This window comes from Phoca vitulina, unplaced genomic scaffold (genome assembly GCF_004348235.1).
Source record: "Phoca vitulina isolate PV1807 unplaced genomic scaffold, GSC_HSeal_1.0 scaffold11, whole genome shotgun sequence".
NCBI lineage: Eukaryota > Metazoa > Chordata > Mammalia > Carnivora > Phocidae > Phoca > Phoca vitulina.
In genome coordinates this window covers 31392565-31414939 of record NW_022589714.1, presented here as the reverse complement: position 1 = coordinate 31414939, position 22375 = coordinate 31392565, and the positions used below count along the sequence as shown (strand labels likewise).

At 52.3% G+C, this 22375-nt stretch overlaps 2 protein-coding genes across 8 annotated transcripts in view; one reads left to right on the top strand and one right to left on the bottom strand.

The window, feature by feature from the left end:
• EFHC1 (EF-hand domain containing 1) overlaps nucleotides 1-15641 on the top strand; it is a 72747-nt gene extending 57106 nt beyond the window's left edge. The window contains exons 10-13 of one of the 5 annotated variants that reach the window (XM_032409664.1): nucleotides 2113-2256; nucleotides 4643-4853; nucleotides 6293-6400; nucleotides 14890-15641. In XM_032409664.1, coding sequence (XP_032265555.1) covers nucleotides 2113-2256; nucleotides 4643-4853; nucleotides 6293-6364 — 427 coding nt within the window. In that variant the 3' untranslated portion in view covers nucleotides 6365-6400; nucleotides 14890-15641. The other 4 variants (XM_032409665.1, XM_032409666.1, XM_032409667.1 and 1 more) reach the window with 4 other exon arrangements.
• The window catches only part of TRAM2 (translocation associated membrane protein 2), a 77437-nt gene continuing 70262 nt past the window's right edge, over nucleotides 15201-22375 (bottom strand). For 2 of the 3 annotated variants that reach the window (XM_032409668.1, XM_032409670.1), the window contains 5 exons: nucleotides 21522-21606; nucleotides 20912-20982; nucleotides 18267-18371; nucleotides 17831-17974; nucleotides 16391-17028 (listed from right to left, as the gene is read on the bottom strand). In XM_032409668.1, the coding sequence (XP_032265559.1) occupies nucleotides 16755-17028; nucleotides 17831-17974; nucleotides 18267-18371; nucleotides 20912-20982; nucleotides 21522-21606 (679 nt within the window). In that variant the 3' untranslated portion in view covers nucleotides 16391-16754. Of the gene's footprint in view, nucleotides 15773-16390; nucleotides 17029-17830; nucleotides 17975-18266; nucleotides 18372-20911; nucleotides 20983-21521; nucleotides 21607-22375 lie in introns of those variants that run through there. The other variant, XM_032409669.1, reaches the window with a different exon arrangement.

Genomic DNA, 22375 nt, shown 5'->3' with positions numbered 1-22375 from the left:
TGTATTTGGATGCCTTTTGTTTCTTTTTCTTGCCTAATTGCTCTGGCTAGGTCTGTGTTGAATACAAGCAGCAAGACTGGGCATCCTTGTCTTATTCACTATTGGGTATGATGTTAGCTTGTGGATTTGTCATATGTGGCCATTATAATGTTGAGGTACATTTCTTCTATACCTAATTTGTTGAGAGTTTTTATCATGAAAGTACATTGAATTTTGTCAGATGCTTTTTCTTTATTGAGATGATCATATGATTTTTATCCTTCATTCTGTTAATGTGATGTATCACATTTATTGATTTTTGTGTATGTTGGACCATCGTTGCATACAAAGGATAAATATAATTTGATCATGGCATATGATCCTTCTAACGTGCTGTTGAATTTCGTTTGCTAGTGTTTTGTTGAAGATTTTTGCATCTATGTTCATGAAAGATATTGGTGTATAACTTTCTTGTAGTGTCCTTGTCTGGCTTTGGTATCAGGGTAAAGCTGGCCTCATAAGATGAGTTTGGGAGTGTTGCTTTCTCTTCAGTTTTTTTGGAAGAGTTTGAGAAGGATTGGTATAAACTTTTGTTTAAATGCTACATAGCAATCATCAGTGAAACCATCTGGTCCTGGGCTTTTCTTTTTTATTACCATTTCAACCTCCTTACTTGTTACTGGTCTGCTCAGATTTTCTAGCTCAATGATTCAGTCTTAGTAGGTTTTGTTTCTAGGAATTTATTCATTTCTTCCAGGTAATCCAATTTGTTGATGTATAATTGTTCATAATGATCTCTTATGATTCTTTGTATTTCTGTGATATCAGTTGTAATATCGCCTTTCATTTCTGATTTTGTCTTTTTTTCTCACTGTAGCTAAAAGTTTGTCAATTTTGTTTATCTTTTCACAAAACCAGCTCTTAGTTTCATGGACCTTCTCTATCATTACTCTGCTCTGATTTTTATCATTTCCTTTCTTCTGCTAACTTTTTGCTTAGTTTTTTCTTCTTCTAGTTCCTGGAAGTATAAAGTTAGGGTGTTTGTTTGTTTGTTTTTTTTCTTCATGAGCGGGAGATGGGGAGCAGAGGGAGAGGGGGAAAAAGAGAATCTTAAGCATGCTTCACACCCAGCGCAGAGCCCAAATGCAGGTCTCGATCTCACAACCCTGAGCCGAAATCAAGAGGTGGACGCTTAACTGACTGAGCCACCCAGGCACCACAAGATCCTTTTTTTCTTAATGTAAACATTTATTGTGATAAACTACCCTCTTAGAACTGCTTTTGCTGCATTCCATATTTTAGTATGTCGTATTTACGTTTTCATTTGTTTCAAGATATTTTTTGGTTTCCCTTTTGACCTTTTTTTGATTTCTTCATCATATTTATTATTAAGAGATTTCCATCACTTAAAAACAAAACTCTAAAGTTCTTAGTCTGGTATCTAAGAACCTCCATAGTGTGTCTCCAAATGACCATCTAACTTAGAGTTCCAGTTTACCTTTCCACATAGTCTGCACCCCAAACAGGTTTATTATACTAAGCTCCAGCATTCCTTTCTTCATGCCTTTTCTCAGGCTGTTCCCAGTCTGCAGTTCCTTTATTTCATTCTGCAGGTCCAAGCCCTCACATCCTTCAAGGCCTAGGTCAAATGCCACCTCCTAGTTCAGCCCTTCCTGATCCTCTCAGGCTTTGTACCTCCTCTACATGGTGATGGTAATTTTCTCCCTTCTTTGAGTAATTTTAAAGTCCATGTCTTAATTTCCTTCTGGAGATCAGGGATCCTTATTAGAGACAGGTTCCTTCTAGAATTGGGCCATACATGTTCAATAAATAGTTGTTAGATGAGAGAATACTTCTCCTAGGACTGTCAGAAGAACTATGTTCAAAGCTGACATTTGCGTGTGTCTATGTTAGGTACTAAGTGCTTTATATGTAATAGTTCATGTAATTCTCACCACAATCTTTATGAGGTAACTTCTTTCCAAAGCTCCCATATGACAGATAATGAAACTGAAGCACAGAGCAATTAGCTAATCTACTCAATATCATGTAGCCTTTCAGTGGTAAAACAGCTTTTGAACCAGTCCGACTCGGAGCTCATAGTCTTTACTATAATTTCTTCTGTCTCAACAGAGAAAAGCAGCAAGAAATCGAGAATGTTGTTACTCAGCTTCCTGACTACCCGAAGCTCTCTGAGCAAGGGACTGCCTGTCCTGGGAGTGGGTCTACCTTCACTGGGACCAAGGGGAGACCTTGGATCATGGATCAAGAGCTAAGGTCAGGCCAAGGGGTTGACACTGAATCTTTGCAATGGAAATGGCCACACTTTAAAGTTCTAACACATCAAAGAGTTGCCTGCTACCCACCCCCGCAAAATATGAGAAAGAACAAGATTGAAGTCTCTTTGCTGTTGAAGAAAATATGTGAATTCCATTTAGTTCTTGCTAAGTAGAGGGTTTTGCCAGGTTGCTCCTAGGAAAATATTCTAAGAGCAGAATGAAAACCATGATGTCTTTCTTACCTATGGGAGTTCAATCACCCTATAAAACTCATGTTTGCTTTTATGGAAAGTAAAAGAAGGGCATTGGAGGGGTTGGCACAGAGTCTACACCTTGCGTGTTGGGAACCCAGCCATCTCTCTCAGTTGGCAGTCCCGTTAAGGATAATCATTGAGCCCTTGTGTTCCTTTGTTAACATGTGGGTCTTGCAGCTTTCCTAGAAAATGGGTCTTGGTTTACACCCCGTCAGTAAAGTAGGAGCTGTAACTTTCAGCAGCTCTGTCGTAAACAGTACCACCTGTGGCAAGCTCTGTTTCGGTTTACTCCATCGTACTCAGAGACAGCAGATGGCATGGGCATTTTCCCTATTGTAGGAGGCGGTATGAACATCTGGCCCCTTCACGGAAGGGAGAGTTATCTTCTCTTTCCCAAAATGACTGGATGATCACATTTTAAATATATATGCTCCATGGCACTAACTCCTGGGAAGATATGCAAGATTGAGGTTTGACTGCTTTCTGCCACTAAAATAGCTTCCTGGCAGTTATGCATAATTTAGTATGTATGATTGGAGGTATACCCATCAGATACACATATCCTGCTTCAATAATAAATAATGCCAGACAACATTTAGATACTAGAGATTTTTATTAGAATATATATTGTGTTTGTCTTACTATAAAGGTAATACATGCCCAGAATAAATAACATTCAGGGAGTAAAAATTTAGAAAATAGAAAAATCCTGTAATAAATTTAACTAGCTCTTTGCACTTGATTTTTGTATCATGAACATTTCTGATATGAAATGTTTTATGGAGCATTGATAATTTTTTGAGTGCATATTACATTCACATGAGTTTTATTTATATATACACATACCTGCTTGTTACCCTCCATTCCCCATAGGTAACTACCTGTTTCATTGGTTTTAAAATACCTTCCCAGAGTTTCTTTGCACAATATAAGCAATTTAAATATGTTTTTATTCCCCTCACAACTTTTATGCAAAATGTAGCCTTGATTTTTCTCACTAACAGATCTGTCTACTCTAGCTGCAACATTGTCCATGCTGCATTATTATTATATTGCCTCATCATTTTTGGATATTGTTTAACCAATTCCTGATTTGGGGATGATTTTTTTAGACCTTTAGCTGTCTCAAAACAGCTTTATTAGATTGTATCTTTGTATACAACTCATGATTATTTTCTTAGGATAAATTACTTGAAATTCTTTGCTGGGATTTTGCTTCATGTTTTCCAAATTGTTCCTGAAAGGTTCTAGCACTTTGTACCTTCCCCAGCAAAAATTGCCAGTGGGTCAAAAGGGAATTAAGTTAATAGAGGCCGTTTGGAAGAGTGAACCTTTCGAATATTATATGCAGGAGGAAATAGGAACAGGAAAGCCACGGGGGACCGATATTGTGATGGTGTGGAGGGAGAGGGCTCGGTGAGGGATGGCTGGATGTACTTGAAAGAACACGTCAGAACCTGAGTGCGATGTCCGTTCTGGTCTTGCCTCTGCTGGGACATCTGGGATAAGTCTCTAAGGTCTTCGAGTCTGTTTTTTCATCGTTGAATAAGGGAGGAGTGCTTTCTGAGTTCTCCCTCTTTTTAGTGCTGTGGGTTACTCATCTCTCTTCATTTCAGTAAATGCTAAGCCTCACCTTCTCAATCCACCATCTTTCATAAAATTCGGAGTGAACCGGAGAGAACATGTTAAAAGTACGAGATTTCTGACTGTGTGAATGTAACTTTTTTTTTTTAATTTTATTATCTTATGTTAGTCACCATACATCATGATGTGTGAAACTTTTTAAAAACTCATTCATCTTCAGATGATGCAACAGCATTCAGCAGCAGTGGGTGACTCACACAAACACCGAGCTTGGGGAGGTGGCGGCGGTAGATGTGGCTCTTTGTGGTGCAGAGATTTAACAGGTGGCAGCCAGGGAGGCTGAGCGTCAGCTCAAACCCCCCTGACCAGGCTCCCCAGCCGTCAGCCAGCCCCCGCGGGCAGGTGTCCAGTTATTGGTCAGCTCCGTGCCAGAGCCGTTTGTCATTAGAAGCTGCCCCAACTTCACCAAAGGAGAACTTTGGTCACTGAGCTAAGACTGGTCAAGGATAAATAAGATGCCCAGGCATTGCCTTCCTTTCTCTACAGCAGGCAAACTAAAGAGGATCCAGGTGTGCAAGAACTGGAGGCATTAATAGACACAATCCAGAAGCAACTGAAAGATCATCCGTGCAAAGACAACATTCGCGAAGCCTTTCAAATTTATGACAAGGAAGCTTCAGGATATGTTGACAAAGAGATGTTCTTTAAAATCTGTGACTCTCTCAACCTGCCAATCGATGATTCCTTGATTAAGGAGGTCAGTAGGAGTCACCCTTCTGGGTTGATTGCAGAGGCTGTGAACACCCGTTTGTTCTCTCCCAGAGGCAGTTGTGGGTGTATTTGGTTTTAACGGTAAAATTTAAGATGTTTGAATCAGATCTCCTATTCGGCCCTGATTTCTATGGTGTTTCCCCTTGATTGTCACATTGGGGTTCTTTGCTCATGGCTGCAGTAGGGCCTGTCTTTACGTGGGTATGGGCTAGACCGCACAGCGTGGCAGATAAGCCATGTCCGCCGAAGGAGGGCTGCAGTCGTGATCCCAGAGGGGCAGCCCGAGGGGAGACTCAAAGGTGACGGGATTGAGCAGGATGGGGGGCAGCCTGTGGCCACCCTCCCAGCCAGCGCTTACGGTAGCTCAGCAGTACAGCGGGCATGGGAGAGGGCGTGACCACCGCCCAGGGCAGCCGTGTCTGTCAGGAACGGGTCGCCCAGGGCCAGCTGCACACAGAGGAAGGACATGGACACTGTCCTCTGGGAATTTTCATGAAGTGAGTTGCAGAGGGGGTTTTTTGCCTTTGTTTCATTAGAAATCCCTCTAGCCAGGGCTTCCCTGGAACTCAGACCAAAATCTCTCCCACAGTTGCCAATGACTGTGACTTATTACTGAGACTTCTCCCTGATAAAAAGCCTGCTTAGACCTTCTTAAAGATCTTTTAGCAAAAAGGGATGTTCAGAAGTGAAGACTCATTTAGGGGAGGCTGTCGTGTGGCGCTGGAGAAGAGGATTTTTCAGATATTGGAACATCAGCAGGGAGGGGAAGAGGGCAGGTAGAAAAGAACGTGTTCACTTGGGCAAATGCCCATTTAGCTTCCCAAATCTCAGATGGACAGCATGCCCAGCTTTTGATTTTTTTTAAGTCATTTGTGCTATTTGTGACCTTGACAAAGGAATTGCGGTCAGTGGGGTGGGGAAGGTGTGGGTGGCAAGGATGATTTGCACATGTAAAGGTAACCACAGCAGATCAGGCTACTCCCCCCACAGCGGAGCTTCAGGGGACGTGGTTTGAGCAGTGACATAAGGCTTCTCTGCCTTTGGGCAAAGATCAAGTGAGCAGTGACGGAACTAGATTCTTCTATTATCCTGTGATAACAGCAACTTGCTATTTTAAGAGTTCTACTCTGTGCAGACCGGTGGACAAAGCTCGTATTTGAATATAAAAATAATTAAAAGTGCTCTGGAAATGACAGTGTTCTTATAAATGTGAGTCCTGAAATCTCCCGCAGGCCCTTGACTCCCTCTGAGCTTTAGTCTCGTTCAGTTGAAGATGCGGATTATGTCTGACCTACCTGCCACGTTCACAGGAGCATTTTAGAATCCGCTGATTTAAACTCGGACCTGGTTTACAAAGGCTGGGGATGGTTATTAGTAAGTGGGCCCTGCAGCTCTGTCTCACCTGCTCTCTGCTCTCTCCCGCAGTTGATCAGGCTGTGCCCTCACAGAGAAGACAAGATTAACTACTATCACTTTGTGCGTGCTTTCTCCAACTGACCTGGCTGAGGAGAGAATGCAGTACGACGTTTTGAGGTCAGACCTACATTTTGAAACGCCTTGTACTTTTCATAGAGGCATTCACAGGGATCTTAAAATTATATTTTTCAGTTCTTAGATTTCAATACTAAAATCTAAATTAAACTGGATCTTTTAAGAGCTAAGATTGGTGCTTTATTTAGGGAGGTAGGGGTAGGGTATTGTGATGGCTAATTAGGTGTCAGCTTGTCTGGGGCCATGGAGTGCCCAGATGTTTGTTAGACATATCTCTGGGTGTGTCCGTTTCTGGCTGAGATTAACAGTTGAGGTGGTAGACTGAGTAAAGCAGATTGCCCCTGGGGTGGGTGGGCCACATCCAATCCACTGAAGGCCTGAACAGAAAAGGCTGACCATTCCCCAAGTAAGAGAATTCTGCCTGCCTTTGGACTCAAACACTGGCTCGTCCTGGGTCTCGTGCCTGCTGGCCTGGCCTTCAGACTAGAACTATACCCTCTGCTCTCATGGGAGCAAAATCTTGGGAACTGTCAGCCTCCATAATCCCACGAGCCCATTCTTTGTAAGACACTGCTTTCTCTACATAGACATTCCATTGGTTCGGTTTCTCTGGAGAATGCGGACTACTCTGGGTGTGGAATGACTACGAGCAGAAGGAAAGCCACATTTTGCTGGGGCAGCAGCATGTGGGGTGTTGGAAATACACACACAGTCTGCTGTGGCTGCGGGCCGGAAGCCACGGTTTTTTAACTGTGGCTCTAGGCCCATTAGTGGACCTGCAGTTTTAAAAAATGGAATAGAAAATATAAGTGTGGTACAAATAGGTTATATATTTCATGAAACTTTTGTTTCAACTGAGTGTGTATTTACTGGGTCATAATGGAAAATGTATTCCTTGATGTGAATTACAGTTAAAAAAAAATATATATATAAGAAAAATGCTGCTTTTCGAGAGCCTAGCCTTGAGATGAGAGGAAATGTAGTTACTGGTTATCTAATGAGCTCTGCCCCAGGTTTTAGAACGAGGGCTGCTCCCGAGTTGAGGCCAGCCACCACCTCCAATTTATAACTCCCAGCCCAGATTCTTCCCTGCTTCCCCAGGCGGTGGTGTAAAGGAGGGGGGAGCTGTCCCTACAGGATCCAGGACACCTGCCCTCTCAGAACTGCTCGTTCTTCCTTCACTGATGAGCCAAGCCACCTCCAACTAGCTTATGCAAAGGGCTGTAATACCATATATACGGACTCCTTTCCTGCTCCAGGTCGGTATCTCAAGAACTAGTGAAAGCCCCCAGTCACTTACCTAGTGAAAGCCTAATTTCCAAGTACTCAGAAGTCCATTTCAGTCTAAAGTAAAAATCCTAAGCTCTATCCTGCCTGCCCAAACTTAGAAGCCTTAGTGTGTGTGTGTGTGTGAGTGAGTGAGCTAGGATAGGTATAGTGGGTTTCTTCTTCTGGTTTCTGCTCCCCTTGCCCCCAACTCAGTCACACTGCTGTTTCTGGCCTGTGTAGTGTCCGGGAAGGGTAGCGAGTAGACCCCAGAGGAAAAGGGCAAAGTCTTATTTCTGGGGCCGGTGAAGTCCTCATCTGGGTCAGGGCCTTCTGTGTGTCATGTGCCGAAAGGCTGGCTCTCTCACTACCCCCCCCCCCCCCGGACACTCCCCCCCCCCCCCAGGACACTCCCCCAGGAAACCTCTCAGATGCCATCCTCAGATGGGCCAGTCTCCAGCGTGCCCGGTCCTAAAAGCACATTTCCTCCAGGCTCCTCCTCGTCCCTTCGGGCTTCCCCTCCAGGGCCTTCACTCTTGCAGTGTGTCCATCTAGATTGCTCTCTAGCCTGTGCAGTTCAGCAGCTCAGCTGGTCCTTTCCTGGAGACTCACCGTAGATGAGAATCAGGTACTAAATCTCACGTTCTCTTAACTCCAGGGGACCCAGGTCAAACTGAGTCCATTAAAGCATCTCCCTCACTTAGCTTGTGGACCTACTGCACTCTGACAGCCCCTTTCAGGAACTCCACACTCTAGTAACTTCTCCACAACCCTGCAAGAGGAAAGTTCACAAAACTCTGGATCCTCAAGTCTTTCATGGATCTGCGCCACCTGCAGCAGATGGAGGTACCTGCCGGCTTTGGTCCTGAGCCGAAAGGGAGACATTAGGGAAACGTCCTCTTACCCACCTTTTGAGGTCCAACTGCTCCTCGTCCTTCTACCCTTGTTCTGACCGTTCTCTTCTGGTTCCCTGTGCCTGCCCCACTGTGAAGGTCAAGTGCCTTACGGAGAGCTGTGCTGAGTACGGCAGGCCGTGCTCGCCTACAGGACTTCAGCTCCCTGTCCCTGCCTCACTTCCCAAGCTTGCCCAAGACGGGAAGCTCCATCACCACGTACAGAAGACCAGAGCCAGCAGGTCACTTCTGGGGGCCCCACGCTCCCTGCTCAGCCCCGCTAGTTTATACAAGCTCCACCGAGGGTAGAGCCACACGCGCAGATCGTTCTTCTGAATTCCGAATGGCGCCGCCGCCACCTGATGTCGCTTGGGCTACACTCAGCCCCAGCACGCGGTGGTGTCCTGGCCGAGGGGACGTCAGAGTGGGGCGGTAGCCTGCAGCAAGCAGAACTGCAGGGAGGGGAAAGGACCTGCACTGAGGGGGCCGCCAGGGAGGGGAGACAAGTAGCCTCCCTCCTCGCGTCTGCCCCAGAGGCCACCGAGAGCTGTGGCTCTCCACTCTGACCGAGCGATGGGAACAGGACGGCTTGGGACAGCTATGGGTTCGGGGCAGCAAAATCTGCCCCACGGGGGAAGACGGGCTCAGAGGTAGCCGCTGCTCAGGCCCGGGGCTTGCACTCTGTCTGTAACCGCCCCCGGGGCTTGAAAATACCAGCTAAGTAGGGTGGGTCAAACCCCTGTCTCTGGGCTTTGAGGGCATTTGGGACCAAGATGGGGAGAAGACCTGTCTCAATGCTTCCAGAAAATCAAGGGTCACTTGGGTGAGGGACTCCTTAATATCCTGCTGGTACCGAATAGCCTGAGTACATGTGTTCATTAAAAACCAGCCAACAGGGGCGCCTGGGTGGCTCAGTCGTTAAGCGTCTGCCTTCGGCTCAGGTCATGATCCCAGGGTCCTGGGATCGAGTCCCGCATCGGGCTCCCTGCTCCGTGGGAAGCCTGCTTCTCCCTCTCTCACTCCCCCTGCTTGTGTTCCCTCTCTTGCTGTGTCTGTCAAATAAATAAATACAATCTTTAAAAAAAAAAAAAAAAAACAGCCAACAGTGCTCTATTTCTACCATGCACTCAGCATTCACCTTCCCTAAATCTCACCAGCACCGCTCCCTGCGAAAACAAGTAGCAAGCACACAACCCTCAAAACTGTAGAACACACGAACAAACAGGCTCAGAAAGGTTAACTGGCCAAGGTCACCTAGCGTCTTCCAGCAGAGCCGGACCAAAACCCACGTCTGCAGCAGAGCTTGCCCTCCATGGGTGTCCCTCAGCTTCACCTCAGGTGAGCGCTTCCTGTGCAATCCTCACGCCCTGCAGGGGTCCATGGCTACCTGCCCCCTGTAACTGCACTCCTCTCCTGTGCTCTCTGAAGACCGTTCTGGAAAACACGGACTGCTGCAGGCAAGAGCAGGCCATAGAACAGACCCCAGCAATCCCCACGGCCCACCACCATGATGAATACTGTTCAGCACCAACAGCAGGATTTTACACGCACACCTTAGCCCGTGGCTGCATCATGCAGCAAGCTCACGGTGCTTCCCCGTGGAGCTTGGCGGCAGACCCCGTGTCAAGAAAACACCTTTCCGCTTTTCTGCTTTACGGTTAGACTCAAAAATGCCTAGAACGACCCAGCACTCAAGATAACTTTCTCCATCCTTCATTCCAATTCCCTCCTTCCTGGGACCAAAATGAACAAATACAGCTCAAAACAGACATACAAGAAAGGACTGTTAGAGTGAAAAATGGTATGAGATTAAAATGGACACAAAATTATTTTTCAAGTGAAAACAAATGTAAGCATCCAGATTAAAAAGGAAGATAAGGAAAGTGACCAGAGACAATGAGACTGATAATTCTATGCCTTTTATTCAGTTATTTCAAAAATATTTGATTTGTTTCAAAATGTACATTTAAAAAATCCATACAAAACTGTAATTTGTTTTAAAACCAGACAGAAACAGTGGAAAAGGCTTTTGAAAAAAGTTCACCGAAAGTAAAAAGACCCCCCCCACCCCCGCCCAAAAAAACCCCACCTTTTACATGAAAGCATAAATACGGCAGGTACAAATTTTCCTTGAGTTCCTAGTTGAAATTTGGTCCATGACATGAACAGGCTAAAGTAGAAAAACAAGACAACTTGTCCACATTTGCATTATGAGTTGCTCACGGCACCAGCAGCCTCAGCTCATCCTTTAGGTGTTTACTGAACAAAAGAACTGAAAAATGAGGTGTGGGGTCTCCTCACATGAACACTCGAATCTGTACCCAAGGACACGGCGGAGCTTACAGCCCCAGCCAGCCCCTGTCAGTGAACAGTGCACGCGTGGCTGCCCCTCAGAACCACCTCCTTCCTCTCCACACGAACAAGAAACTCTAGAACGCTCTTAGAGTGACGGTGACATCTCAGGTGTCCCAAGAGATCTTATTCCCAGACACAGATTTATTTAATGCCCCATCATGAGGATGTTTTTTTTTTTTTCCTTTTCAACTGATTTTTTTTAAGAAAAATCTACGGCCTTCTAAGGCGACGCTACACTGTTCTAGGAGAGTGCCACAGAAACCCACCCAGGATGGAGAGATGACCGCGACGAAGGGAAAGTAGCGCACGTTTCTTCGGTAGGGGAGGACGACCCCCCTCCCACGGGTCCCTTCCCTTCCCGGCTGCAGGGCGCTTAGGGACAGCAGGGCCTGTGGAAAGACCACGGGCTGGGGGAGTTATTGCACAACCCGGAGGAGCAAGGGGATGGTGGGCAGCTGCGGCTGCTAACATAGGTAACACTGAGTTAGGAGCGCGGAGAAACTCTGCAACGGCCAGACCAGACCCACCGTCAGACCGGGGTCTGTGAGCAAACACTTGTGACTGGGAAGTAAGAGTAAACACCTTGATCATATCAACTGTGGGTTGAATGGGAGGCAAAATAGATTGGAAGAAGTTATAGCCAGGCTACTTTTCTTTTTAATGGGGGGGTGGGGTGCTGGGAGGCCTGGCAGAGCAGGGCTGACGGTGGGGGGCCTCGTGCCCCCAGGCCCCTGGGCTCCCCTCCACAGGCAGGAGGTGCAGGTGCCTGCGGCCGGGCCCTCAAGGCTTCTGCAGCCACCCGTGTGGGCCAGAAAGCCGACACAAGGGAGAAACCAGAAACAAAACCTAGAACATACCATGAACCCCAACACCTTGCGGGGGACGGAGACAAATGAGGCCAGACTCCCAATCCGCGTCCCTTTTACATGGCATGTACCGGGGTCCCGTGTCCTTGGCCGCACAGGACAGCCGCCCCAGAGGCCTGCCGGGTGGGGTTGGCCACACAGCACGTGCGGAGGCTGGGAGGCCCCACGGCAAGTAAGGCACTTCGTACACAAAGACGAGGAGGGCCTGCTTGGGACAAGCACTCTCAGGTCGCCGAGCACAGGGTCGGCACGGAACACAGCAGTCCCCGTGCTTTTCTGAGACCTCCTAGAACAAGAGGCACCGAGTGGGCCGCAGGGGAGGCGGCGGACGAGGAGCAGCAGGTAAACTACGCCTGTGGGAACCAGAGAAAAGCGAGAGGGTGAAGGCTGCCTCCTGGGCCTGCCAGGGCCGGAGAGGGGTTCCACGGAAGTTTCACAAGCTCGGACAACGACCCGCTTCCCCGGTTGTACCCAGAGTTCCTTCGGAGGAGCAGGGCTGCGGGCAGGGGAGGCAGCGGGAGGGAAGACAGACCACTCTGTTGTCCTGCCTCCATCAGGGAGGAACAGAGGGCGGCAACGACATTCGCGAACGAAGTCTGTTCACTTGGGTCAGCAGGGGAGGCAAACCCGACTGGGAAGGCTGAAACCTGTGCAAGATATCCAAACCAAGCCTTCCCGAGCCACAGGGGGCCCGGCGAGCCACTGCAAATTTAAAAAGGCATCCAGGGAATAGAATTTTCTCTTGTGGGATCTTGGGAGGGGGTGTACTCTCTGCCTCTACCTCTCCTTCACCATTTAGAAAAAAAGCGAAAGGGTACAGAGGAGGAAGGTCCCTAAAGGAAAACCCGGACGCACACTCCCCTGGAAGAACACCGAAGCCAGGCTTCAGGGCTCTCTGGAGTCCAAGGGATTCCAGTCAAGAGCGGCATCTGCAAAGGTGGCAGGAGCACAAGGTCTATTTTGGTTTCTGAAATGTTAGTAAGCGCTGCCTTGAGACAGAAACACAAAAGGTTCTCGGCAACAATTTAGGTCTGGTGGCCCAGACACAGACACACACACACGGTTAGAATGGACTAGAACGGGGGAGAAGCAGCTCCCCTCCTGGCCCTGCCTGCTTTCCTCTCGAACCTTTCCCTACCTTCAAAAAGAACACGTGTGACTTATTAATAGTGCAGCTATCAGAGCCTGATGGTAAAAATAGCTTTCCCACCACTGAACCTCAGCAGCCCCGGCTCCCCGCCCCCCCCCCAGCCTGTCCGTCCTGCCACGGCCACCTGCTTGGCCTCCCCCGCGCCTGCGCCGGGCAGGGATGTTTAGAGAGAGGCGGCTGTTGCTGAGGTAGATTAGCATCTCAGAGCTATCTGGCAGGGCCCTCACCGATGGCTTGGCACTTTGGGAACAGGAGAGAGCTAGTTTAAGACTGAAGACGACAGCCAAGGTGGCCAAATCAGGACAAGCCAGCACAAGCAGCTCACAGGATGAGGTGGGGTTATTTGGGCCCCTGGCACCCTGCTCTGAGCCAGCCTGCCAAAGCCCGGGCTCTGCTCAGAGATAAACATGGCTGGGATGCCAGGAAGGTGACAGGGCTCCCTACAATCACTCTGATCCCCCCTTCCCCTCCGATCGTCCCTAAGGCCCGGCTGGTGACACGCGAGCCTTACTCATGGTCTCGGGGTGTTGACATAGCAGAAAAATATCTTACTAACCCTCATCCCTGCACACACCCTATCCTTTAAGAAACAAAGCCCCAGCCCCTGGGGCAGTGGTACCACCTCTGAATCACACCCCCCCCCCAGCGCCAGAAGCTTGCAGGACACTTCAGGAACACAGAGCCTGGTGGCCTCTGGCAACAAACACCTAGACCTCTGGCCACGAGAAGGGAGACTGCCTGATGCAGGCCTCGAGCTGCTTGCCCCGTCTCTCGGCCCGCAGCTCACAGCGTACCCGCCAAAGTTTAGCCGGGGCTCACCTGAGGGAGCAGCCCCTTGCAGGGAACAGAACACTGTCTGGGACATGGCCAAGCGGAGGGCTGGGCTGAGCAGGGAGGCTCATGGGGCAGCTTTGGAGGCTGCTGGCTGGACGCCCTTCCCTCACCAGGCAAGGTTTGGAGCGTGAACGAAACCACAGCCTGGGCAGGGGTATTGGGCCAAATGGCTAAGGGGTCCTGGCTCAGGTCTGCTGGGTTGGTACCAAGCCACCCTCCTAGCAACGTTCTCCTCTGCAGCCCAGAGAAGTGTCAGGGAAGGATGGGAGAGATGCAGATCTCCAAAAAGGCCGTCCCGCTTCCTAAGGGTAAGCAGAGGCCAAGGGCAGCTCTTCCCATTTCTATAGCCTTAGCCTGGACAGAGAGAGGAGGCTCTACAATGCTGTTCAGGTACAAATCCCTCAGTCACTGGAAAATTCAATCTATCTCTGACGCAAGTGACATGGAGGAGGGGAGTTACCCTGATGAAAAGGCCCATCTCCCCCTTTTTAGGATAATAATCCAAGGTTTGGCTTCTATGAGGTCAGAAAGAGGACCAGCACCTCAACTGACACATTCCTACGCCCACCAAGACCTGCTCCCCGCACCTCAGCAGAGTTCAAGAGTTCTTCATTAGGACTAAGCCTAAGCCCTTCTGGAAGTCCTCCCCAGGCCCCATATGGACCTGGAGGCCTTGTCTTTGGGTGGAACAGAAGGAAGAGGGGGGGTAAGGCGGAAGCCTCCTCCTGGCACAGGCGTCTGCTCATCTACCTGCACATCATTCTGGTCCCACTTCCGTACAGTCTCAAATGTTGCACGTGTGCTCATGTATCACGGGATGACGACGACCAGCCCAAAGACACTCAACAGATGAGCCAGAGGGTGAGCAGCCCGGTGACCTCCCTGCGGCACCAGGGGGCCAGTGGGGGCCTTGGTGTTCCTGCAGCGGGAGAGACCAAGTCAGGCAGCGAGGCCAGCCCCTCACTGGGCCGCCTGGCTCTGGGCTTTGGGACCAGCATCCGCCGGGCCGCTCTGGTAACTGTGGCTGGGTGGGGTTTTGAATGCTGGTGAACGGTTGAAAAAGCAGCTGGGGCTGGGGCTAGGGCTGGGGCTGAAGAACGGCCTAGGGCTCCCACTCCATCATCTCTGCCACCGTTACCTTCTCTGTTTGCTTTGTTCTTGCTCTAGTGGGTGGGAAGACTTGTCCTCCTTCAGCACCTCCCCGGCAGAGCGAGGGCCGACTGGCCTCCGTCTGGGACCGGCCACCGGGAAGCGGTCTTGAGTCACGGGACCCAACACAGTTACTACCACCTTTCTGGCCCGGGTTGCCGTGCCCCACAGCCAAACACCGTGGCATTTCCGAGTAGCAGTGGTGCTGCCGGGCCTCCGGATGGTGCGTGCGCAACTGGAATCATACATCTCAGTTAATCAGCACCTGGAGATGATGATCCAAGAGGACTGGTCTCTCCTCTCCTTGCCCAAACACGGGGGCCCCCCAGGGGCCTGCAAGCGGCCCTGGGCAGAGGCTCTGGGGCACGAGGCTTCTGACTCTGACAGGTCCTGGGGACTGATGCTGGGTGTCGGATGGCCAGGACTGCAATTTGAGCTCCCTCTCGTAAAAATCAGACACAGAAAAATTGCACAATATGGTGAAAAGTCAAAGGAAGCAGCCATGAAGGAAGAGAAAGAGGCGGCCAGCCAACACAGAACCATGAGAGCCTGGGCTTCTAGAAAACCCAACACAGCACAGAGGTGAGGACATGAGGTGGCTTGAGGGAGAGAAAGAAGAAGAGTTTTGGTTTTATTGAGAATGGTTTATGGAAGAGTAAGAAGAGAAAGCCAAGAAATAAGAAAGAGGAAAAGCCCCGTTTGGAGACAGGTTTCTGCTGCTTGAGAGGCAGCAACAGGACTAGGAGGGGGAAGGCAGTGGTGGGGGCCGGGCTCCCCACCTCCCTGCTGGGCCCCCACAAGAGGATCCCTGTTCCAGCACTTTGGCCTCAAGGAGACTTGAGTTTCTTAGTCCGTGGGGAGGTGCCATTTTCTGCTTTCACCACTCCGTTTTCATGGTAACCTAGGAAGTGAAGGGAGACAGACGTGGTGTTCCCGTGGGACAGGTGCAGGGCACACGGGCCGGGCCGGGCCGGGCCGGGGGGGTGCCCGGCGCAGCTGCCCACCGAGAACGGCTCCCAGGGGGCTCCTGCTCCCCGAAGTGTGACTCTGCAGGAGGCTGGGGGGTCCCTGACTATCCTTTAGCAGAAGGGGGCCAAGGTGACAGAGGGGGGACCCAGGAACAGGCTGGGGCCCGCCCCGGCCTCAGGCTGGACCAGATCCTAGGTGAAATTGTGTAGACCCCGCCCAGCGTAGACCCCGCCCAGCGTAGACCCCCAGCGGCCTCGGTTTCTCTCTGCCACCTGCAGGGCACCGGCTCCCGGGGAGGGGAGAACGGAGAGGAGGCCGCAGAGGCTGCAGGGACAGGCCTTACTCAGAGGCCCGATACTCCCCTGGCAGAAAACACTGTGCTACCTTTTTACTGTTGTGGAGAACTCCTCCCTGTGCCTGCTCCAAGTCGCTGTAGCTGCAGCCTCGCGGCCGCACCCACTCCCACCCGGCCCGAGCCCCCACACCCAGCCGCGCCCGCCCTGCTCCAAACACACAGGAGCCCTGGCCCAGCGGCCCGCACCTGGAGACCGGCAGGTGAGTCAGAGCAGAGGCTGGACCGAAAGGGCAGGGCTGGCCGGGGCCGGCGGTTACGGGAGTGTGGCCGGGCCACAGGAGAAGTGGGCGTCCCCCCCCGCCGCCCACCTGGCACCGTGTCCCCGAGTCACTCCCGAAGATGGAAGACGAGCCAGCAGCCTGGGAGGCAGGCGCATGGCGCGACGCAGAGCGAGAGGGCAGGTGAGGACAGAGCCGTCCGGGCAACAGGCGGCAGATCTTGGCCGGCGTTCAGAAGCCACTTCGAGGACACACTTCCCGCCAGAGCTCCCCACCCCCACCACGTGTCCCTGGCCCCCGCCCAGCCACGTGCCGGTCAGGCCCCGGCAGGAGCCCAAGAGTCAGGGCCCAGGGAAGGACTGGTCCAGGGAGAGCCTGCGGGCCCGGGGCCTGCGCTCCTCCCCATCCCTCCCAGGCAGTACCGCTACCTGCCCGGGGGCCTGGCACTCACCAGACTCCCTCTTGATGAGCCTGGCTGGCAGTCTGGGGGCAGCTGGGACTCTCCGCTTGGCACTCTGCTCGTTCCAGTACTCCCGCCAGTGCCGCAGCTGGGAGTGGATGAAGCGCCACATGAGCCAGGCCTGGGCGGCACACACCAGCAGCAGCACGCAGAGCCTGCGGGGGACCGAGGGCCGGGCTCAGGGGGGTGGGGGGGGCACCCCGCAGCCCCCACCCCGCCACCTGCGCCCGGGAGAGCGTGCCAGTCTCCCCCCAGCACACTGGCCGGGTGCTGACAGAGGGATGGGGCGCGGGAGACCAGGGAGCAGGAGGTGACAGGCGCATGTCCAGCTCCCTAGTCAAACGGCCTCCATGGCCTCTTTTGTAGCCACAGCACAGAACAGGACTCCTTTAAGCTTCATATATAGAGTGAAAGAATTCAAATGAATTGAATCAAGATATAGCAAAATAATTCTAGAAGAGTGGCTTCTCATCTAGCATGCCACTTGAAAGCTGAGCAACAGCGGACAAATCACACACCCTCCCAGGCCCCAGGGTCGCCTGGAAACACAATGGCTTCCTCCCTGCCTCCCCCCCTTCCCCGCTGTGGAAGGCCACTGGCCAAGCTGCCTAGCACACCACCGTACAGAGTCCAAGCGTGGCTGTAAATCAAGGGCCTGGACAGGACACGCATCGTGCACCACGAAGCACTGGGCAAGGGCGAGGGGACTCCCACTTGGGGACCCTGACCGCAGTCCCAGCAGGCCAGGCCTGCCAGTGAAGACGGTCTTGCCGGAAGCAGAAGGCTGGTATTCCTTCTTCTCTCAGGCCTGCTGTCTAGAGATCTCCAGCGAAACAACAATGTGCAGGAGACTCAGGTCTGTTGCCCCCTGACCTTCCAAACTGTGCCAAGTTCAGGAGGCTCCTGGCAGGGCTCAGGGAGCCTTAATTTCTCTCCTTGGGCTTCTTCCCAACTCACCTGCAAAGTAAGGTGTTAAAGTTCCCTTTCTCGGGGTCAAAGGCCTGGTTTTCCATGCGAGCAAGTCCAAAGCCGATGGCCAGCACGGCGAGGGTGAGGATGAAGAGGCGGGTGACCCCAAATACAGCAGCCCAGGCATTAAACCTGCTCGTGGAGGCGGAAAAGGGACGTCAGCCTTTAGGGCCCATGAGGGAACCTTTACCCACTTCTCTGGAAGCAACCCCACATGGAAAGAGCATGCGAGGGTAGCCGAGTAGGGTGTCTGAGGGAGGGAGGAGAGATCTAGAATAAGAGGCTCCGAAAAACAGCCTCAGGGTGCCGCCTGCAGGTAAGGGGCAGTTCCCACCCCGGGCAGGAGCCTCCCACCAGGCAGGCCTCACAGGAGGCCCCTGCCCACGGCGCCTCTGAACCGGCCAGCGGGCCTCGTGCCACTCACAGCTTCTCGTTGTTCTCGTCTGCGAAGTAGAAGAGTCGAGCCATGTGGAAGAGGGACTCGGTGCAGTACTGCAGCAGCAGCAAGATGAGGCCCAGGCGGCTCAGGCTGGGAGAAAAGGACAAGCCTCAGTCCTCCCCCCCCCACCCCCCCCGGACGCCATGGAGAGCAGAGGCCAGGGCCCAGCACCCTGGGCTCCGCCTCCACGTCACCTCTCCCTGGCTGGCCCTCCTCAGCCTGCAGGATTCTTGGAGAGAATACTGAACCCCCTGGCTGTCCACCTGGCCTGTCTGGGTCCGCCCCCCCAGTGAACCTGGGCTTTGGCTCTCACGGCACCTGTCCCCTTGCATGCTTCGCCTGGCCTGGGACCAAGCACATAAAAGGTGCTTAGAACAAGGGACCAAGCCTTGCAGGTAGAAATACAAGGGATTCCCACCGTCTGGTTTTTCATTATCCAAGTCTTCGCGGCTAAGAGGTACATGGAGAGGCAAAACTCAACATAATGCAAAAATACGTGCTAATGAGCCAGCCTCTTAAAACATTAGCACCACCCACTCAGACACCCCCTCTGCTCAATTCCGGGCACGGGGTCATTACGGACTTCCTTAGGCAGTTTGCTACAGAAAGTCAACTGTCGTTCAAATACACGCAGAAGGACTGCAGAGTGAAATGATGTGGGAGCGCTCCCACGGGCAGTGCTAACTGCGGATCCCGCCGCTTCCACCCAACGAGACCAAGGCAGGGCAAGATGGACGGGGAGGGTCTCGGGATCCTGAGGATGCTCGAGAGAATGGCGTGAAAACTAGCCCATGTCCTCACATGGCCTGGAAAGTCCAACATGATCTTGCCCATGACCTCGTCTCAAACCTCACTTTCTGCACTCCGGCCACAATGGGCTTTACACCCACTCCCACCTCAGGGTCTCTGACCTACGGTTTCTCTGCCTGCACCACTGTCCCCCCAGATCTTCACGTGCCTGAGTCTTGTCATTCCTGCCTCCACTTGAGTCACCTCCTCAGAGTCTTCCCTCCACATGACAAAGGTGCCAAGGAGACAAGTCCCTCTCTCCCATTACCCAGCTTTATTATTCTCTTCATCACACTTAGCACCACAGGAAACTATTTTTTCTTTCTTTTTTTTAAGAGAGGAATGGGGTAGGGGCAGAGGGAGAGAGAATCCCAAGCAGGCTCCACACCCAGCATGGAGTCCAATGCGGGTTTCAATCTCACAACCCTGAGATCGTGACCTTAGCCGACATCAAGAGTCAGACGCTCAACCGACTGAGCCACCCAGGTGCCCAGAAACTCAGTTTTCTTAATGGTCTGCTACCCGCTAGAATGGGCACCCCAGGAGAGCAAGGCCTTGGTCTTCCTTCAGCCAGATGGGACTGCAGCTCCTAAGGCAGCGCCTGGCCCGGGGGAGGAGCTCAGCTATGTGCTGAGTGAAGGCCTCTAAAAGTCAAGCTCTTCACCAAAACGAACACCAATGCATCAGTTGGCATTTCAGAGGTGTGTCTCCCTGGGGAAATCCTGTATCTCTCCTTTCCTCACACTCACTTCTGAAAACCAGACCCAGGATGGAGAAGGGAGATCATGGTCCTTACACGAGCAGAGAGACGGCTGCACCAGCATCACCGGGGACGGAATGGGCCTCATTTTGGAGGATCTGCTGCTCCCTGCCCTCTCGGTTCTATTCTGATTCCAAAACAAGAATCACAGGACTCTGCCCGAACAGGGTCAGACTCCTGTCCATCTCCTTCCCTGGGACATGTCAGACGTGAGATAAACAGATCCTAGAGCATCTCCTGTCTTTGGGAGGAACAGTGACGATACAGCAAGGACCCAACGGCAGGAAGCTCTCTTTCTACCTGGTCCTGCCTGCACACTCTCACCCAGGTCCTCACCGCATGCCGCTGGGTGCTACACGAGCACAGAGCTCATCCCGCCATATAACCTTTGCTCCCCAAAGACCCAGCCAGGAGTTGATGCCATATCAGCCTCCAGAGACAAGCGAGCAGATGCAAGAGCTGCCTTCCTCCTAACTCCATTACCCCCGGCCGGTCACCCTCACAGGACGCCAGCCGTGAGGGTCTGGGAGATGATGGGCTCAGGGACCTCCGGGGAGCCTAGCAGAAAGTTATCCATCGCAAACCCTCAAAATGTCGGCCCAGAGACAGTACAGGGTGTTCTGTGCTGCACAGATAAAGCTCAAGAAAATTCCAAATTAGCAATGACATATCCTACTCATCAACAGGATTCTTTCTGTAAGAGACACTCAAGGCCAAACACTATGGCAACTCCTGCGACTTCAAAGCTATGGTTCAAGTGCCAACAGCCCTCGAAGCCTCCCTTGGCTCTGTGTCGGGAGGACTTAGTCACTCCTCTGGGTCCCCACGGCCGAGCATACATACTGTAGCCCCACGCTGGTCACGCTGAGCGGTCCTGACCTGTGCCAACAACGGTCTCTCCCGCTGGGCTGAGCATGAACCGCTCAAGATAAAGCAATTGCCACCTTTGTGTTCCCAGGTCTTGCATGGTGCTCGGCAAACAGAAGGTGCCTAATAAATGCCTCCTCATCGAGTGTCTGCGTGGAGAGCTGCATGGACATACAAGGGCATGGCAGTCTGACCGGCTCGGGGTCTCACTCACTTTAAGAGGTATGCTCCGGCTATGTGGGCCAAGTACAGACAAATGTACTGCAGCTGACGGGGGATTTCCTCCTGCAAACAAGAGAAGCAGATGGTAAACGTGCCCCCCCACCCCCAACTCCAGATGCAGGAACGGAGGGGAGGTGCAGAGGGACGACGGTGGGCCGGGCCGGGCTGCTCTCACCCAGCCGGTCCCAGATCACGCCAGAGGCCCACGCACCAGGTTGCTGGCAAGCCAGAGGGTGAGGCACCAGCTTCCGGTCCGCGGGGCGGGACTGGGTTGAGAAAGAAGAGACAGGGACTGGGGAACAGGGCTTTTGGAAATAATTCAGAGGGAGGCTATTTAAGAAGAAAAAAAAAAAAAGACCGAGAAAGGCCAAAACCTCTGATCCACTATCCAGAAGACAAGAGGTAGACCTCCCGCAAAGCCACACGTCTAGCGTGGGAGGCAGGAGACGCGCTGGTGGCCTGCTCTCAGGGAGATCTTCGCGGAAACTTGGCTGGCTCAGCATCTTCCTCAACCCGCCGACACACCCCAGCCAGCTCAGGCCCAGCGGCTTACTGCAGGGGGGAGTGGGGAACGTGGGGCTTCCCAGCTGGGGAGTACTCACCTTCCGTACCTTCTGGAAGTACAGCTCAGGAAGTGCGTGCAGCCAGTAGGCCAGCTGACACAGGTAGAAAAACTTCACCTGGAAGCTGGAGACAAGGGAACGAGTCACACGGGAGGGACACACGGGAGGGATGAGCACGGGGGGAGGGGGCCTGGACTGTGGGAGGAGCTGGTCCAGGAGCCGGAGGGAAGCCCCGAGCCCAGGGACCCTGCTCCACAGACCAGAGCACTCCACGGGACGCAGAGGCCACGGAGGGAAACAAAAACGGTGAAGAGTACAGCGGAGGGTCCCTTGGCTCGGAGAAGGGAAGGCTGCGCACGGACAGTGAAGATGGGGCACCACTCTATTGAAGAGTGAACAGAGCTAAGTGGCAAAGGAGGCATCGCAGCTCTAAGCCCTTTGCTGTTGTTCTGAAGGGTCTCAGGAAGGCACCGAGGGCCTCCTGCGGGAGGCAGACCCTCCTGGTGTCTCAGCAGCACAGAGCAGGAGAGAAGGCGCACCGGCCGCGCAAGGCTGGGAGGAAGGTGCACTGTGAAGGGGTGCAGGTCATCAAGAAGGAACGAGGCCCAGAGAACTTTACAGAGATGCTCCGCTTCCGGTATCGGTCTCTGACAGTGTAGGCACCTGCTGCGGGCTGAAAGTGGGTGTCCCTCAAAATTCAGATGCTGAAATCCGAATCCTCGTGTGACGGTATTAGGAGGTGGGGCCTTGGGGAGGTGATTTAGTCATGGGGGCGGGGACCTCATTAATGGGATCCGTGCTCTTGTAAAAGAGACCCCAGAGGGCTCCTCCCGGGCTTCTCCACGTGAGGACACCACCAGAAGACCGCCCTCTCTGAACCCAGAAGCAGACCC